The sequence below is a fragment of the Saccopteryx leptura genome, chromosome 1, assembly GCF_036850995.1.
Source record: "Saccopteryx leptura isolate mSacLep1 chromosome 1, mSacLep1_pri_phased_curated, whole genome shotgun sequence".
In the NCBI taxonomy this organism is placed as follows: Eukaryota; Metazoa; Chordata; class Mammalia; order Chiroptera; family Emballonuridae; genus Saccopteryx; species Saccopteryx leptura.
The window spans coordinates 56,733,307-56,752,338 of record NC_089503.1 but is presented as its reverse complement, the minus strand read 5'-3'; the positions used below and the strand labels follow the sequence as shown (position 1 = coordinate 56,752,338).

Genomic DNA, 19,032 nt, shown 5'->3' with positions numbered 1-19,032 from the left:
ACGCTGAGGTCGCTGGTTTGAAACCCTGGGCTTGCCTGGTCAAGGCACATATGGGAGTTGATGCTTCCTGCTCCTCCCTACCTTCTCTCTCTCTCTCTCTCTCTCTCTTTCTTCTCTGAAATTAATAAAATAAAAATAATTAAAAAAATGAAATGGAGGTAGTTCTTTCAGTAAAGTTTTATTAATAATTCACTTACCGCCCTGGCCGGTTGGCTCAGCGGTAGAGCATCGGCCTGGCATGCGGGGGACCTGGGTTCGATTCCCGGCCAGGGCACATAGGAGGAGCGCCCATTTGCTTCTCCACCCCCACCCCCTCCTTCCTCTCTGTCTCTCTCTTCCCCTCCCGCAGCCAAGGCTCCATTGGAGCAAAGATGGCCCGGGCGCTGGGAATGGCTCCTTGGCCTCTGCCCCAGGCGCTAGAGTGGCTCTGGTCATGGCAGAGCGATGCCCCGGAGGGGCAGAGCATCGCCCCCTGGTGGGCAGAACATCGCCCCTGGTGGGCATGCCGGGTGGATCCCGGTCGGGCGCATACGGGAGTCTGTCTGACTGTCTCTCCCCGTTTCCAGCTTCAGAAAGATACAAAAAATAATAATAATAATTCACTTACCTTGGGACCTTAACCTTTGAGTAGTATGAGCGCTCATGTACACCCTCGTGCCTCCTGACCATCCATAGTATGACCGTATGACCGTACAAAAATTTTTATTTTAAAAATGTGTAAGGCAACATTAAAAAAAAGGCAAATGTATGTTCTTCTTGTCTCCATAAATTGGTTATCAAACAAACATGATTTTTTTTTTTTTACAGGGACAGAGAGTCAAAGAGAGGGATAGACAGACAGGAATGGAGGGAGATGAGAAGCATCAATTATCAGTTTTTCGTTGCGACACCTTAGTTGTTCATTGATTGCTCTCTCATACGTGCCTTGACCGTGGGCCTTCAGCAGACCGAGTAACCTCTTCCTTGAGCCAGCAACCTGAGGCTCAAGCTGGTGAGCTTTTTGGTCAAGCCAGATGAGCCTGTGCTCAAGCTGGCGACCTCGGGGTCTTGAACCTGGATCTTCCGCATCCCAGTCCAACGCTCTGTCCACTGCGCCACCGCCTGGTCAGGCAAACAAACATGATTTTAAGTTAATAAAACTGTATTAGGAACTAATTTTATTTTTTGGAAAAAAAACAACTCACTCCCGGGGGTCAGCGAGCATGAAAATAAACTCACTACTCAAAGGATTAAAGGAAATGATGGGAGTTTTTATGAGAATTAAATGGGATACCATAAAAAGTAGAAAAGTACCTGGGACATGGGGTGCTCAAAATGTGCTAATTACTACTGTGAGGATTTCAATGGGGGAAAATGTGATGGTGGTGTCTAGCTCAGAGGTTCTCTAACCCAGAAGTGGTATTCAAATAATTAACAACTGGTTCTCTGTCCTAATGACTGTTTTAAGTATAAAAAAACAATATACCAAAAGGTAGTTTATTATTTCATGCATTTAATACATAAATAAGAACAAAAGAGGTACACAAAACTAGATTATTTTATAAGAGTTTTAAAATATTAATGAAAAATATTAAATAATACCTGACAAAAAACAATAAAACTGTTATTTAAGATATTTCCATATTGCTGCCTTTTTTTTTTTTTTTTTTTTTAAGCTAGAGGGACAGATAAGGACTGACAGACAGGAAGGAAGAGAGTAGGAAAGCATCAATTCTTTTTTGTTTTTTAAAATTTATTCATTCTTAGAGAGAGAGAGAGAGAGAAGGGAGGAGGAGCAGGAAGCATCAACCTCATAAGTGCCTTGACCAGGCAAGCCCAGGGTTTTGAACCTGTGACCTCAGTATTCCAGGTCAAAGCTTTATTCCACTGTGCCACCACAGGTCAGGCTTGAGAAGCATTAACTCATAGTTGTGGCACCTTAGTTCTTCATTGATGGCTTTCTCATATGTGCCTTGATGGTAGGCTGGCGGCGGGGGGCTAAAGCGAGTGACTCCTTGCTCAAGCCAGTGACCTTAGCCTTCAAGCCAGCGACTTTTGGGCTCAAGCCAGTGACCATAGGGTCATGTCTATGATCCCACGCTCAAGCCGGCGACCCCACACTCAAGCCCGAGACCTCCAGGTTTTGAAACTGGGTCCTCTGCCCTCTGCATCCCAGGTTGATAATCTATCAACTGTGCCACTGCCTGGTCAAGCCATGTCGCTTCTTGATTGGCATCCTCACTTGCAACTTTTTTCACTATGGACGGAATGAACATTACTACAGGTGCTTAGAATAATGCTGTTGTGCAGAGGAACATTAAAAAGGAGTAAGGAATGCACATTTGTGATTTCCACATGGGCGGCTGCCCAGGCGCCCCCCCTTAGAGAGAACCCCAATTACAAATACCATTTTAACAACCGGGTTCCCCGAACTCAACAAAATTATGTGTCAGTACTGCCAAACCTGTGTGAACCCGTACGAACCAGCTGAATCCCACCACTGTTCTACTCTGACAAACTGGCATTGTGCAGGCAGGAAGGATTACTGGTCTCCTCATCTTATTTCCTTGTTGGGGTAAAATGATCTGTGCAAAGGCAGCCAAGAGTCTCCCTCAGGTTCCTTTATGGGTCAGTCAGGGTGGGAAGGAAACCCGAGTGGCTAGTTCCTGGTGATCAACAGTTTTGTGGGGAGTGACCCAAAGTTGGGCGCTAGAGATTCTCTCTGCTCTGTCTGACAGGACAGGGCGCCCTCTCCTGATCAAAGGTGGGAACAGTTCTTGGCCCAGAGTTTCTGGGAAGGGACTCACAGGTTATCACTACCAATCTGTTGTTCCTCTCTTTGCTGAAATTCTCCAAATCGGCTCTGGGTAGCAAAGTTTAGGGGAAGGGCGCCGAGGCTGGGACAAAACTGGTTGAATATTTTAGAGGGGTGAAACTGGATAATTCGGCTAGAATGGGGGGCAGGAGAGACGGGTTAGGAAACAAGCATTCTGGGCCTTGTTGAATTAATTTTATGTTCTTTCAACAGGTGATGGAACGCAGCGAAGAGGTAAGGTGACAAGGTGGTTTATCTAACGTGTCATACCTGGTGTACAGGGCTCTTCCAGCTTTTCCCACGCAACCGTAATTAGTAGGATAGATGACTGGAGAGCCGTGGCTTGCGGCTAGGTCACATTAAGGGAGAGAGCCCAGGGCCAGGGTCTGCAGAAGAGGGGAGGAGCCAGCAAAGGATCTGGGCGCAGTTTCCTCCCGAAGTTCCGCCCCAAGCACGCTGGCCCCGCCCCCACCATTCCTATTTCCCCTCCCTCCTTGCGGTTCCCTGCGGGCGGGCCCGGGCTAACACCCCGGTCCCCAAACCCCCTTGCTCCTGGTCTGCGTCAGCAACCACATCCTGGGTGAGTATGGGGATGGGTGTGCTGAATTGTTGGTAAGCCCCATTCGGGGGAGCTCGGCCACGTGGTCTAGCTTCTGTAAGGCCCGGTCCCTAACTCTGGAAATCCTGGTGCCTACCCAGGAACTGCTGCTGTCCTGACTTGCAGAACGGACTGACCCCTTTACCCACTGCTCTCCTGCATGAGGCTGGGTGTGCAGGGGCTGAGCTCTTCCTTCTTAACTCCACTGGGACTTCTGGTTCTCATTCCTCCTCGGGTGCCTGGAAATGCAGGTGTGAAGGGGCCTTGGAATCTGATAGATCAGTTTTCAAATCCCAGCTCTGTCAGTTACTAACATGTGACTTTGAGTAAATGTTTTTAAACTCCCTGAGCCTCTGTTTCCTCTTTGGTAAAATGGAAATATACAGGCCATAACGCCCACCCCATAGAATTATAGTGAGGATTAAAAGAATCTATGGAGTGCCTAGATTCAGAAGGCACCTCATAACTGGATTCAGACTAGAAGCTGAGAACATCTTTAGGGACCTTTGGAGATAAGGTAGGGGTCCTGCTAAGAAATCAGTTTTCAACTAACCTGTGAGGAAGTTAGAGCTGTCTGGGGCTGAACAGCTGCCCTTCAGGCACTAAATTCTCTGTGCTGAGGTCTGAAGGAGTTGAATGACCAAATTGGAATGGCCTTATCTAAAATACATGATTGCCATACTGAACAACTGTGGAAACAGGCCCAGAATGGTTAGGTGACTTAGCCAAGGTCACACAGCTAAAAAGGAGGCCAGGCAAATCTCCAAGAAGTGAAACAGCCTGTTCTCCAACCTCCTTATCTCCCCCCCCCCACCCCCTACCCCCGCCTTGGGCAGTGCCTGTTCATTCCCTGAGGAGTGGTGTTCAGTTTGGGAACCCCAATGGTTCCTGAGGGAGCTACAGCAACTGGCTTCAGGGAGGGATCTGGGAAGGTGGGAATACTGCTACAATCACAGAATGTGGGTATGGTCTGGGTGGGGAAGGTGTTCCCCTTCTAGGGCCTTTAGGGACTCAGTCCATTTGAGGATGATCCAAGGAATGTAGTTGATTGGGAAGGCTCACCAGTGCCACTTCTAACTCCCCTGGAAGACTCCTGACCCCCAGTGGGAGAAAGGAGCTTGAACAATTGGGGTAGGCTGCCTGACAGGGCCTGGCAGAGAAGTTGACAAGTGAAGATAGTTGAGAATGTGGAGAGATACTTTTCTGGCTTGTTTCAGGAAGCCAGCTTTATGGAAGTCAGGTTCTTCTGGAGGGTGGGACTAGAAGAGAGAGGCCTGAGCGCAGTGCCCAGGAGAGTTGAAACTTTATCTTCTGAGGCCCTTGAGTCTATAAAGGTGAGTTCTTTGTATATCTGGAATTGGCTTAATTTGGCAACAAGAAGCCTCAATTGGTCTGTTTTTTATTTGTTTGTTTTAGAGAGACAGAGAGAAAGGGAAGCATTCATCTGTTCCACTAGGTTGTGTGTTCATTGGTTGCTTCTCGTATATGCCCTGACTAGGGATTGAACCGAACCCACAGCCTCAATGTTTTGGGATGATGCTCTAACCAACTGAGCTAAAGGGCCAGTGCAACAAGGCTAAATTCTAAGAAAAAAAAAGGCTAAATTCTGAGGATGGTTTTCCCTAGGATCGGCATTTGGCCTTCTCTCTGTGTCTTGGTTTCTCTGTCTTTAGAGTGGAGCAGTGGTGACTGACTCACCTATATAGGATTTGGTTTTTACCTTTCCTCCTTCCTTTTTTCTTTTTTCTTTTTTTAGGTGAGAGGAGAGGAGATAGACTCTCACATGTGCCCCAATAGGGATCCACCCAGCAACCCCTGCCTAGGGCCAATGCTTGAATCAACTGAGCTATTCTCAGTGCCTGAGGCCAACACTCGGACCAACTGAGCTATTCTCAGTGCCAGGGACAACACTCATACAATCAAACTACTGGCTGTGAGAGAGAAAGAGAAAAGGGGGGGGGGGGGAGAAGCAGATAGTCACTTCTCATGTGTGCCCTGGCCAGGGATTGAACCCAGGATGTCCATGTACTGAGTGGATGCTCCATCCACTGAGCAAACTGGCCAGGGCCACCTTTCCTCCTCCTATAGACAGGCATCCATTCTCCCTCCCCTTCTAATCTGACCTAATCTGACTTTTCTGCCCAGATCTCTGGCCTGGAGATGTAGGCGTAAAGGAAGGCCTGAGTTACAGTCTGTGACCCTGAGCAGGTTCCTGTCTCTCTGTTGGCCTCAACTTCCCCTTCTATACACTAAGGGGGTGCTGGGCTAGGATTGCTATTGTATATTTGGCTATTATATCTCCTGACCTTAGAAACGCTCATCTGCCTGACCAGGCGGTGTCGCAGTGGATAGAGCATCGGACTGGGATGTGGAGGACCCAGGTTTGAGACCCCGAGGTTGCCAGCTTGAGCGCGGGCTCATCTGGTTTGAGCAAAGCTCACCAGCTTGGACCCAAAGTCGCTGACTCGAGCAAGGGGTTACTTGGTCTGCTGTAGCCCCACGGTCAAGGCACATATGAGAAAGCAATCAATGAACAACTAAGGTGTCACAACAAAAAACTGATGATTGATGCTTCTCATCTCTCTCTGTTCCTGTCTGTCCCTATCTATCCCTCTCTCTCTGAGTCTCTCTCTGTCTCAGTAAAAAAAAAAAAAGAAAGAAACCCTCATCTGAGTGGGGCATCACAATCCTCAGGACCTCTTACCTCTCCAGAGGGGTTGGACAGGCCTCCGGGCACTGGGAAGTCTCCAGAGGCTGACTAGGCAACTTTCTCCAAAAAACAGCACACCCAGGACAGAACCAGGCCTGATTCTGCAAAGCCTTTCACCCTCAGAGCACGTGAGGCAGCAGGCGGGGACAAGCAGGGAGTTGAGGTTCTGCTGGTTTCCATGGAATCCTTCCTGCTGTGGACTGTGGTGCAGCGCACAGAGCATACAGAGCCTGTGAGGGGACTGAAGGTGCAGAGGACCCTGGGCTGTTGGGTAAAGCAATGAGAGCTGATAGGAGGCCCTGAAGCCTGAAGGCTCAAGGACCTGGGGAAGAGATGGACCATTCTGTCCACTAGGAGGCTTTAGGATTGGTTCCTGAAATAAGAGAGAGAACTATGTAGTTTAACCAGCTCTTGAAGTCCTAGGCCTGTCAAGCCAGGCATAGGGGTAAGGAGGTCTCCCAATCTATTCAAGTTTTATCACAGCACAGGTTTGGTTCATTGTCTTTCCTCTGAAATTAAGGATGAATGTTCTTGTGGGATTCTGAGTCAGTCTTCCTCATCTAGGGTCAGAGCTGTCCAAATTTAGGGGCTAGATGGCTTCCTTCTTAGGCTCCCCAACCCATAGCTTAGTCTGAGGACTGAGCACAGGGTTGATTTTACCACTGAGGCCCAGCTTTGCTGCTTGGACCCTGACAGCACATCACTCCATCCCCAGGTCTGACAAGATGTACCAGGTCCCACTGCCACTAGACCGGGATGGGACCCTGGTCCGGCTCCGCCTCACCGTGGTGGCCCTGGTCACAGTCTGCTGTCCACTTGTCGCCTTCCTCTTCTGCATCCTCTGGTCCCTGCTCTTCCACTTCAACGAGACTACGGCTACACACTGTGGGGTAGGGATTGGGGGGTATTAATATCTCATATTCAGACCAAATTGGATCTGTTTTGGATCCTGATTCTGTTGTAAAAGGATTAGCAGTGGGGTCCATCAAATATGCTGGGCTGCTAGGGGGGAGGCCTGATACAATGGAAGGTATGGTATAATGCAGTCATAGTCCATACAGAAAATCATAATATACTGCTCACAAAAATTAGGGGATATTTTATCACTTCATATGAGCCTCTTAGCACTGGGCTTGTTTGTACCTGTCTCCAAGGGAATGTGATTATGTATATTTGTATGTAACCGTAAGGGACATGACTCTAATGGCTTTGAGTGGGGTATGTATGTGAGAGAGACTGTATTTGTGCCTGTCTGGATGGGGATCTGATTATGTGTGTGTTCTGCGGTAGGTCCCATGCCCTCTGAGGTTCTATAGGTGGCCATGTAGTTTCTGGACAGTGATATGGGGTTGGACCAGGAAGAAATATGTGAGATTTCATTATCTGTAGGATATTGGAGTAAAGGGGCTGAGACCTGTGTTGACCTTTATTATATTCCTAATTTATCCACTGACTCTGTATATTACTTAAGATACTGATACTGATCATCAGTTTCCCCCTGTCTAAAACGGTGTTTACAATTCCTGTCCTCCTCCTTCTCAGGATTACTATAGAGCTCCAGGTAGAGGAAGGATAGGAAGGTGTTTTGGGAAATGTGAAGAGTGAGGAGCAGAAGGAAGAGGAGAAAAAGGTCATTGTCGGATTGGAAGACAGAGCAGGAGAGGAATTTACCTAGGTGCTCTAGGTAGAAAAGAGACAGGGCGTGGGCATAGACTTTTGCATTAGCCTCAAAGACAGCTCTGAAGCCCCCCCTCCCCTCAGCTGAGTTTCCCCTGTTCCTATAAAGAGCATTTGCTCCAGAAAAAGGGCTGTTCATAGGACTTGAAGTTTTCCTTCTTGATTTGTCAATGGCTAATCAGTCATAGTCCATACAGAAAATCATAATATTTTATGATTTTGCCACAGCTTTGAGCTGTGGGCAAATCATCGTAGAGGGGCAGATTCATCATCAGTCTGATGAAACCCAGCCTGGCAGTTATCAGAAAGATTAGGACTGGAAGAAAGAGGGTAACCAGGTGATCTAAGTAGGGGATTAGAAAGGATCCATGAGACCTTGTTCTCACCTTTCATAATACATCAAATATTTCTATTATTCTGGCCTTTTCTTTTTTTTTTTTCATTCTTCTGAAGCTGGAAACGGGGAGGCAGTCAGACAGACTCCAGCATGCGCCTGACCGAGATCCACCCGGCACGCCCACCAGGGGGCGATGCTCTGCCCATCCGGGGCTTCGCTCTGTAGAGACCAGAGCCACTCTAGCGCCTGGGGCAGAGGCCAAGGAGCCATCCCCAGTGCCCGGGCCATCTTTTGCTCCAATGGAGCCTCGGCTGTGGGAGGGGAAGAGAGAGACAGAGAGGAAGGAGAGAGAGGGGGAGGGGTGGAGAAGCAGATGGGCGCTTCTCCTGTGTGCCCTGGCTGGGAATCGAACCCGGGAATTCCGCACGCCAGGCCGATGGTCTACCAGTGAGCCAACCGACCAGGGCCATATTCTGGCCTTTTCATCCTGTAACACCTCCTGAACTGTCTCCTCCTCCAAAAAGCCTTCTTCAGCGTCCTTGGGGAAATTTAATCAATTCTTCCTCTGGGTACCCACAGTACCCTGTATTCTCACACAGAGCTCTGTCACCTTATATCTGTGTGTCTTCCCCACCAGACTGGGAACTCCTTGAAGGTGAGGACTACATCTGAATCAGTATTTGTTAAATAAGTGAATAGGTCCCCCCAGCTCAGTGCTCTGGGAAAAGAAAGGTATGGTATAATGCACTCATAGTCCATACAGAAAATCATATTTGTACAGCATATGGGGTTAGATGTAGACTGTTCAATCTGCTCCTCATGGCTGGCTCCTAGGGCTAATGGGATCAATGACCTCAGCTTATCTGGCATATCTATGACCTATTCTTGGCATACTGCTTATGTAGCTAAGGCATAGGTAGCTTTAGGAGAGGTACCTGACTTCTCTGGGCAGGACTATGCCTAGTGACCCTGGGGGGATTTTGTCCCCACTTCCTGGCACTACCATGTTGCATCCACCTGGAGATTTTTGTATATGCTCTGAATTTTTCACTCTGAGTTTCCCAGGAATGGCCAACCCTAGGAATAAAAGAAGTGACTTTAGTTTAACACATCTATAATTACATGACTTTACCTCTGTTTGCACATTCCCAGTGATGGGGAGTTTTCTTCCTCCCCAGGCAGCCTATTCCAAAAAGGCTTAACAGCTAACAATTAGCAAGCTCTCACAGTAGGTAAGCATACATTCTCTCCTGGTGAATCTTGGCCTTGGGAGCCTTAGAGGTGTGTACTCTTTCCTCCTGGTTTCCAGCTAGCCCTCAGAGATGGGAACGCAGTAATGGGAGTTCCTTAGTTTACTCTTAGGTAGCATATCTTTAGTTCCTTCAGGCAACCCTCACCAGGCATGTGCCCTGGACTTGGCCCAGTTGGTCACTGTTCTCTCCATGGTAGGCCCCGATCTAGGCACAGGACTTCATATGGCCTGGGTAGTACAGGTGAAAGCAGGACTGTTCCATTCCTATTATTGGCTGTTATGCTCTCCAGTGGGGCCTAACAAACATACTCAGTCCTACTCCAACAAAACGGGGCAAAATCCTATTCAGTCTTCTGCTTCTCCCTTTCCAGAAACCTGCCTGTATCCCTAGACACAACTCTCAGAAAGGTCCCCACCCCCATCCCTGGCAAGGAAGCTGTTGTGGGCTGACTTTAGCCATTATCACTTCTTACCTTTGCAGAGTGTTCCAGAATTTATGACATGGCCTGTTGGTCCTAGGAAGGCTGTGTTCCTGGGCAGGCATGGGGATCTGGGTACGCTGTGGGCGGGAGGGCAGGCCCTGAGGAGCTAGGGGTGGGATCCTCTAGTCTTGGTCCAGTCTCAGTCTGGCTAGAGCCCTCAACCCAAGCCCTGGATCCTTCAGCACCCAGTGTGAGTGTTGCTCAGTGTGCCCCCCCTTTCCTGTCCCCTTCTCTGTCCCATTCCCTGATGCTGAGCTGGACCAGTTGACTGGGGTTCCCTTAATGGAGGAAGGTATGTGTCCCAGGGGAGATTTGGTCCTAGGCCTTTTAATACAAAGTTATCTTTGTCTGACTCCCAAGGAGGGAACCCAGCTTGAGGGATCATGGTGGTTGAGACAGTAGGGGGTGAAAAGGGAGTTCTTTAACTAGAGGGAGAAGGGAGCAGAAGCCCAGTTGTCTGGGTCTGGGTTTGTCCATCCTGGGTTTGGCCCAGCATGGTAGGCTCAGGCAGAGTGGAGAAAGTTCACGTGATCCTCAGATTCCTGTAAACTTTGTATTGGATGACATGGTTTTTTCACAGAGAAAGGAGATGGAGGTTTGGGCCTCAGAGGGACCCTGGTATCTTGGGTTCAAGGTATACTGCTGGCCTGAGGCTTGGGTCTTTCTGAGCCTGGGGGTGGGATTGCTGGCAGCCTGTGGCTCAGTTGAAGTAGGTTCTGGGGCACGCCCACTGTTCCTAGTTGAACTTGGATAAAGAGCAGGAATGTGGTCAGACAGGGTCGGTGGGAGGGCTTGGGCTAGTCTGAACTAGGATCCTTTGTTCAGGTTCCTTGACCTGAAGAAAGCCTTGATTGGAACCTTAAGCTGTCAAGTGGCAATAGGCCTTAGTTCTAATAATTGATCCTTAGCCTCAGTTTTCCCTTCTGTAGAATGGAATAATAACCATTCTACCTCTGAACTTCTCCTGGTGGGTGTGAGGATAAGTTAGAATAAGGTGGGCCATCAGAGCTTTTGTGTCCAGGCCAGTAGGAGCCTCTATTCTCTAAACTCTTCAGGAGGGTAGCTGTACAGGATCCATATGTCAAAGGGATTCCTAGGAGCTGACCCTACCTATCTCTGCTGCTCTTACCCCATCTCCCTCTATACCTCCTTCTCTTCTGCACTATTTTCCATTTTCCCTTATGTTCTTTTTACTCTGGCTGTTTTCTATACCCTGTGTAGCCATCTCTGGAAAAGGCCCCAGGCCCAGGTGTCCCTAAGTTGTGTCCCTCGCCCTGCCTAGGCACCACTTCCTACAGGATGTTCTCTTCAGCCTACCAGCCCTTGGACCCTGACGGGACCGTCTTCCGGCTTCGCTTCATAGCCATGCTCTGGTGGGTCATCACTTTCCCCGTGTTCGGCTTCTTCTTCTGCATCATCTGGTCCCTGGTGTTCCACTTTGAGTACACAGTGGCCACTGACTGTGGGGTGAGTGCCAGGCTCCCCAGTACCTGGGTCAGCACCAAGTTGGGAGATAGAGATAAGAGCAAATCAGAGAGTAGGAGAGAAGGTGGAGGGCCAGAGAAAGGGGAAAGGGATAAAAGGACGGTGGGGGGAAGTCCAAGTTAGGGGAAATTTTTGGGGGGGAGACTCAGAGTCGAGTCACCGTCCTCCAAGAGTAGAAGAGGATTATAGGGAATGCAGGGGAGCATAGGGGAGAAGGGGAAGGAAAGGGAGTGGGAATAGGTAAGAGAGATCATGAGAGGGAGAAAGAGATTGAAGAAAGACCAGACTGGAAGGGAAGCCAGGACTGGGGTAAGACGGTGCTAGGAGCTAAGAGAAGTAATAGATATCTATATCCCAGTGTGGGGGCCAGGACCACTAGCTCTGTTCTAGGATCTTCTAGCTTGGTTCCTTTCTCTGGCCTCCCTGTGTCCACACAGGGCTCTGCCACCTAGAAACCTAGATAGACTTCCTGCCTCCAAAAGCCGTTCACCAGGCCTTTGCTGAGGGCCCAAGAGTAGAGGCTCTGTGTCAGGGGCATGGAATTGAACATGGACTTGCCCTTAGTATCTCATTCATACAAGAGATATAGTCCTAAACATAATTAGTCTCTACAGTGAGACAGGACTCCTTTTGTGATAAAAGGGAGGATCGGGATGGCAGGGCTTAGAGGAAATACGTAACTTAGCTTGGACATTGGGAAAGACTTCCTTCCTGGAGGAGGCAGCATTGTTGCTGTGGGGTGAAGAAGAATATTTGTGAGTGACAGGCTGACAACTTTTGATTTTATCCAGGGGGCAATGAGAAGCTTTGGAAAAATTTTAAGCAGGAAATGGACATGATCACATTGGTGGTTTAGAAAACCAGTCTGCCTCTTGAAAGGAAAACAGATTTAAGGGCAGGGGACAAGAGTAGAGAGACCAGTGAGGAGCTCATGCTACTGGGGAGCCCACAGTTAAGATGAGGACTGTAAGGATAAACAGGAGGAGATGGAGTCCAGATAAGAATAGCAAGTGGAAATGACAAGAATGGGAATTTTTGTCCAGTTGGCAAGGGGCAGGGAGCAGTAAGCTAAATAGAAAAGTCATCCATAATTTCAGGGCACTTATTTGAGGCCAAAGGAATGAATCTCTAATAGTAAAATCTGAGGTGCTATGTTGGAATTTTTTGGGCCCCTTTCTTTATATAATGTGAATTTCTGATCTGCAGCTCTGCCACAGATCCATTGAGCCATGTCCTCCAGGCCAAAGCGTTCCTATTCTTGGGGAATGGGGTTATGTTCCCATCTCTCAGTACCTTAGCTCTGGGCTCATGGTGAGGATTTAGGTGAACTCTGTACCTGGTTTCTGATAGCTCCTGATGTTGTTTGTTGCTGGCATAGTTAGTGAGTGGGGAATTTGTGTGCTTTGAATGTGGAGGAGGTGTATATGAGTATCTGTACCTGATTATGTGCGTGCACGTACGTGTGTGTGTGTGTGTGTGTGTGTGTGTGTGTGTGTGTGATAGAGAGAGAGAGAGAGAGATTGAGAGAGAGAGAGAGAGAGATGAGAGAAGCAATTCCTACTCTTAGAATTCTGGCCTCACCCCTAATCTGGGTGGACCATGTGAGGACAGGACTGGCAGCCACAGGCCCCTGATTCTCTCTTCCTCCTGAGGCATCCCCCAAACTCTGTGCTATCTTTACTTTTGACCTGTTCCCCAGTGTTGGTCAGGGACCTGGGTCCTTAAATGCTCTGGGCTCTCCAATCCAAGCTTCAGAGGCTGGTCCTGTTCCCCTTAAATAGCTGAGGGTGGGGCAGGAGTTTTCAGCATGAATATTTTAGGAAGTGGAGGCAACACTCCCACTAACCATACTCAAGCAGAACTGTTAAGGAAGAAGGCTTGGAGGTCTCAGAAGTGTCTGGTGAAGATATGATTCCCACTTCTCCCTCAGATATAGGCCATCCCATGTTCAGTATCCACCTAGTAGCTCACTACCAACATGTAGGCTTTTCAGGGAAGTTTGTCTTCTGAAAGCTATCCCCTGTATTCACTGTGGCAGATACTACAGATGTTTTGCGTACATTTTATTTTCACAATCACCCTGCAGGGTAGGTAGTGGTATCCCCATTTTGTCAATGAAGAAATTGAAGCTCAGAGAGATGAAGTGGCTAGGTCAAGGTTACCTCACTAATAAGGGCAGAACTGGAATTCAGACCCAGGTTTGTGTGTCTCTAAATCCTCCATGCTGCCTCTTCACTGAATACTGAGAGTGAATATCTGAGCCTGGTCTCAAGCTATGATATCTCAATACTTGGCCTTGATAGCAGCACCCCTTCTCTGAGAGTTTTGCCCTTAGTTTCCTCTGACAGTGCTGGTAGGAATCCATATGCTTTACTGTGAAAGTTGTGAAGCCCCTAACTGGTGCTTCTCCAGACCCACCCCTGCCCTGTGAACTACCTCCATCATTGCCTACCTGCTTTGGAGACCCATTCAACATCCCTACTGAGAAAAAGGAAGGGATCTTACAGAACTCCATCTCAGAAGACTGGTTCCACCATAATCACAGGAGGGTCATTGCCTCTTGGGCTCTGGCACTGCTGTGGCTCTCGTTGAAAGTCAGAATGTCTATGAAAAGTGTGGGCAACAGACTGGTAGCTTCCACAGCCCTGGAATCTTTTAGAAATGCAGATTCTCAGATTCCAGATTTTTTGTGCTCTCACACAGTCCCCGGTGAGTTATATGCATATCAATTTTTTTTTTTTTTTTTTTTTGTATTTTCTGAAGCTGGAAACGGGGAGAGACAGTCAGACAGACTCCCGCATGGGCCCGACCGGGATCCACCCGGCACGCCCACCAGGGGCGCCCGCTCTGCCCACCAGGGGGCGATGCTCTGCCCCTCCGGGGCGTCGCTTTGCCACGACCAGAGCCACTCTAGCACCTGGGGCAGAGGCCAAGGAGCCATCTCCAGCACCCGGGCCATCTTTGCTCCAATGGAGCCTTGGCTGCGGGAGGGGAAGAGAGAGACAGAGAGGAAGGAGGGGTAGGGGGTGGAGAAGCAGATGGGCGCCTCTCCTATGTGCCCTGGCTGGGAATCGAACCCGGGTTCCCCGCACACCAGGCCGACGCTCTACCACTGAGCCAACCGGCCAGGGCCTATGCATATCAATTTTGATAAGTAGCTCCAGGCCCTGGAGTCTAAGATCTGTCTCCTGGTTTTCCTGTCCCCATTCAAACTACTGTTCACTCATCCCTGATCCTCACCTTTTCATACAAGCAACACAGAAATCTTTGTAGCTATGTATTATCTCCTCCTTCCTCAGCTTGAAAAAATGATGCTCCGGTTCCTTAAAGAGTGAGGAAACCCATCTTTGAGAAAGATGGATGGGAGAGATGTACAAGAACAGGGTGACTACCACAGGTTAGAAGCCCTCACATTCTTTTTTTTTTTTTTGTATTTCTCTGAAGCTGGAAACGGGGAGAGACAGTCAGACAGACTCCCGCATGCGCCCGACTGGGATCCACCCGGCACGCCCACCAGGGGCACCGCTCTGCCCACCAGGGGGCGATGCTCTGCCCCTCCGGGGGGTCGCTCTGCCGCGACCAGAGCCACTCTAGTGCCTGGGGCAGAGGCCAAGGAGCCATCCCCAGCGCCTGGGCCATCTTTGCTCCAATGGAGCCTTGGCTGCGGGAGGGGAAGAGAGAGACAGAGAGGAAGGAGGGGGTGGGGGTGGAGAAGCAAACGGGCACCTCTCCTATGTGCCCTGGCCGGGAATCGAACCCGGGTCCCCCGCACGCCAGGCCGACGCTCTACCGCTGAGCCAACCGGCCAGGGCCACATTCTTTTTTTAAAAACTTTTTAAAAAGAATTTGTTCATTTTAGAGAGGAGAGAGATAGAGAAAGAGAGAAGGGAGAGGAGCAGGAAGCATCAACTCCCATATGTGCCTTAACCTGGCAAGGCCAAGGTTTCGAACCGGCAACCTCAGTGTTCCAGGTCAACGCTTTATCCACTGTGCCACCACAGGTCAGGCTTCTCCTTGTTCTTAAATATGATCAGGGTGAGGGTACCCTTCTGGCCCAGCTCTCCCAGGATTTCACAGTACCTTCTACCACCTTGGCACAGCTGCCAAGAAAAACAAGTGGAGCTGGGAACAGTCAGGAACTGCTCAGTTGGGCAGTGAATCCAGCACTTCCCCAAGGACTCATCCCTGTCGGGACTGAATTGGGTCCAGAGCTCATGGAAGGCCCTTCAGGGCCTTCTGCTACTGGCTCAGAGAGTCTTTGACCAGCCTACAGCTTTCCCAGCTTTGTGTAGGTAGATGGAGAAGGTCACATATGCTCCTGCACAAGTGCCAGTCTGGCTGGGGAATGAGAACCAAGCACATTGGGGAGTCAGGACCTGGAAGGGGCGGTCTCCTAGTAGAAATCTTGGGGTGCCTGATGGAGGCCTTCTTGGAAGGGAAGAGGCTGGAGCACAGCCTTCTGAGGGCTAGGTTGATTAGGTGGAGAGAAGGATCTCTAGGTGGGTGGGCCTGGCATGGGCCAGTGCCTAGACAGGTCACAACTCTCTAGGTGCCCAATTACCTGCCGTCGGTGAGCTCGGCCATCGGCGGGGAGGTGCCCCAGCGCTACGTGTGGCGCTTTTGCATCGGCCTGCACTCGGCGCCCCGTTTCATGGTGGCCTTCGCCTACTGGAACCACTACCTCAGCTGCACCTCCTCATGTCCTAGCTACCAACTGCTTTGCCGCCTCAACTTCAGCCTCAACGTCATCGAGAACCTCGCGCTGCTAGTGCTCACCTACGTTTCCTCTTCCGAGGACTTCAGTGGGTGCCCAGAGGAGGGAAGGAGAGTGGGGAAGGGTTTGGGGAGGGGATGCCTCTACCCCTCCCTTACTCAAATCTTCAGACCTAAGGTTTGGGTGCTTCCCTGCAATGTACGCTTCCAGCCCTCCTCTCTCCTTCCAGCTGTCCATGAAAATGCTTTCATTGTGTTCATCGCAGCATCCCTCAGTCACATGCTCCTTACCTGCATTATCTGGCGGCTGACCAAGAAGCACACAGTAAGTCAGGAGGTAGGGTCTGCTTCTAGGGTACACCTGGGGTTGCAGGCAGCCCAGAGGAAAATCAGAGACCTGTCCTCTGGCTGCGGTTAATGGTGTGGGGGAAACTGGAGTTCTAATTGGAACCGGGCTGGGGCTGGGACTTGGGAACAAGGGGAGGGTGAATGAGTGGCCAGAATCTAGGATTGTGTTTGGGTAATATGGAAGACTAGAGAATAGGAGATGGAGGCTCCAAAATGGAGATAGAATGAGGGGCAGCCCCATGCTGCCCTGGGTTATGAAGACGTGTCAACAGGTCTGTGGTCTAATAACCCCATTTGCCCACTGCCACACATACACTTTTTTTTCTCCCCACAGTATCTGGAAGTATTGGGTTGGTTGGTTGACTCCAAGTAACTTTCATATTTTATCCCCCCCAAAGTGTGAAGTGTGTGTGTGGAGGGCAGAAACACCACTGGCCCCATTACATCCCAAATACAGGGATGTGAACATGTCCATCATACCTGCTGCCCCTGCCTGTGACCCCTCCCATGACCAAGGGAGGGGAGACTCACCTTTAGGAGTTGGGACTAAGACGGGAGGCCACTCATACATGTCTAACAAGCTGCAGAGTGATCAGAGATCTCATCCCCTAGGATCGCAAGTCCTACAATTGGAAACTGCGGCTCTTCATCATCAACTTCATCTCCTTCTTCACGGCACTGGCTGTCTACTTTCGGCATAACATGTATTGTGAGGCTGGAGGTGAGGCCAGGCTAAGATTCATAGATGGTCACAGTGCCTATGGGACAGTTGTGATGTTTTTTGGGTTTTTTTTTTTTTTTTTTTTTTTTTTTGCATTTTTCTGAAGCTGGAAACAGGGAGAGACAGTCAGACAGACTCCCGCATGCGCCCGACCGGGATCCACCCGGCACGCCCACCAGGGGCGATGCTCTGCCCACCAGGGGGTGATGCTCTGCCCATCCTGGGCGTCGCCATGTTGCGACCAGAGCCACTCTAGCGCCTGAGGCAGAGGCCACAGAGCCATCCCCAGCGCCCGGGCCATCTTTGCTCCAATGGAGCCTTGGCTGCGGGAGGGGAAGAGAGAGACAGAGAGGAAGGCGCGGCGGAGGGGTGGAGAAGCAAATGGGCGCTTCTCCTGTGTGCCCTGGCCGGGAATCGAACCCGGGTCCTCCGCACGCTAGGCCGATGCTCTACCGCTGAGCCAACCGGCCAGGGCCTGTGATGTTTTTTTTTTTTAATGTACAATATGGTGTTGTGTTCCCTATGTAGTGATGTAGTGGTGGTGATTTATTAAGAGGCACTGGGGTGGGGGGAGGTTAGGGGCTGGAGACTCACCATGCCCTTCCTTGTGTCCTCGCAACAGTGTACACCATCTTTGCCATCCTGGAGTACACTGTTGTCCTAACCAACATGGCATTCCACATGACGGCCTGGTGGGACTTTGGGAACAAGGAGCTTCTCATTACCTCCCAGCCCGAGGAAAAGCGATTCTAAACCCTTCTCTCCTGCTGGGGAGGGGCCTACTGCCCAGAAACTAGAAATGAGATACCACTCTGGCCTTCCTCACCTCGTGTCCTCTCTGGGCCCTACTGAGGCTGGGAAAGTGGAGGAGAAAGGGGGAAGGGCACCAGACATGGCTTTACCCAGCCCTCTGGCATCTCCTTTCCACCACCCTACCCCACCCCACATGAAGGCACAGGGACTTTCAAGCAGCATCACCCTTACCTGAGAGGCCCCAAGAAGCTGAGTTGGCGGGAGAGCTTCACCATCTGGTGCTAAAAAAAGTCCTGAGGTTCATAACCACCATCCGGTTCTTGGCCTTAACATAGCCACCTCTCATTGAGGTCAGGGACCACTGAGCAATGGCTGCCACCTGAAAACCACAGCCATTCTCTTCACATGGTCATTCACTTGACTAATGTGTCTAATATAATCTGCTCTGCACATCGGGCCTATGGCCACAGTTCCCTGCTAAGGTTGCCCAGATGGTCTAGTCCTTACGTCATCTCTGGTGGTGGGGGTAGGCAGGTTGCAGGATTTCCAAGGGCTTTGCCAGTCTGTGCTTCTGATACCACCTTGTAGAGGTGATCTGTACCCGGTGGCTGACCTCCAGATAAAGCACTGGCACAGTCTGGGTTTCCCTTCCCTTCTGAAATCTCTGGCTTACACTCTTCCTCCTTGGCAAAAGTGTGGGGTGGAGGGGCCAGAGGCACAGATTCCTATCCCCAAGCTGGTGCCGGCGCCCCCCCCCCCCCCTAGCAACCTCCCTACTATCCCAGGCCCTGAGATCTTTTGAGTGGACATTTTATTTCAAAGGAAAGTAAATAAATATGTGTATATATATATAATTTTTTTTTTTTTTCCAAGTCTGGACAAGGGTTGTTTGTCTTGGGGCTCGTCTTTGTCTTTGTTTAATGGAACTGAGGTGAGGGACAAGCTCCCAGAGGGAGGGAGTAAGTCAATGGCAGGTTATGATTCCACAAGGCACCCCGCTATCCCCTTTGGCCTGGAGTCTCCTACAGCTGGCCTCAGCCCCAATTTTGTGGAGCAGAAATGACAGCTATCCCTGTAGACTCCAGGCCTGGAAGCTGAGATACCTGAGAGTCTGGTGGAGGCAAAGGCCTGAGTTCTAGCCCCAACTGACAGTCAAGATCTT

The 19,032-nt window shown here is 50.0% G+C and overlaps 1 protein-coding gene across 10 annotated transcripts in view; it reads left to right on the top strand.

Annotated features, from left to right (window-relative positions):
* Window positions 1-18,717, top strand: part of PGAP2 (post-GPI attachment to proteins 2) — a 31,011-nt gene extending 12,294 nt beyond the window's left edge. Inside the window, exons 1-9 of one of the 10 annotated variants that reach the window (XM_066367274.1) lie at window positions 6,826-6,992; window positions 9,584-9,603; window positions 14,039-14,048; window positions 14,688-14,732; window positions 14,808-14,817; window positions 15,885-16,137; window positions 16,279-16,385; window positions 17,009-17,117; window positions 17,740-18,717. In XM_066367274.1, coding sequence (XP_066223371.1) covers window positions 6,859-6,992; window positions 9,584-9,603; window positions 14,039-14,048; window positions 14,688-14,732; window positions 14,808-14,817; window positions 15,885-16,137; window positions 16,279-16,385; window positions 17,009-17,117; window positions 17,740-17,870 — 819 coding nt within the window. In that variant the 5' untranslated portion in view covers window positions 6,826-6,858 and the 3' untranslated portion in view covers window positions 17,871-18,717. The other 9 variants (XM_066367264.1, XM_066367208.1, XM_066367243.1 and 6 more) reach the window with 9 other exon arrangements.
* Window positions 18,718-19,032: the final 315 nt, after the last annotated feature.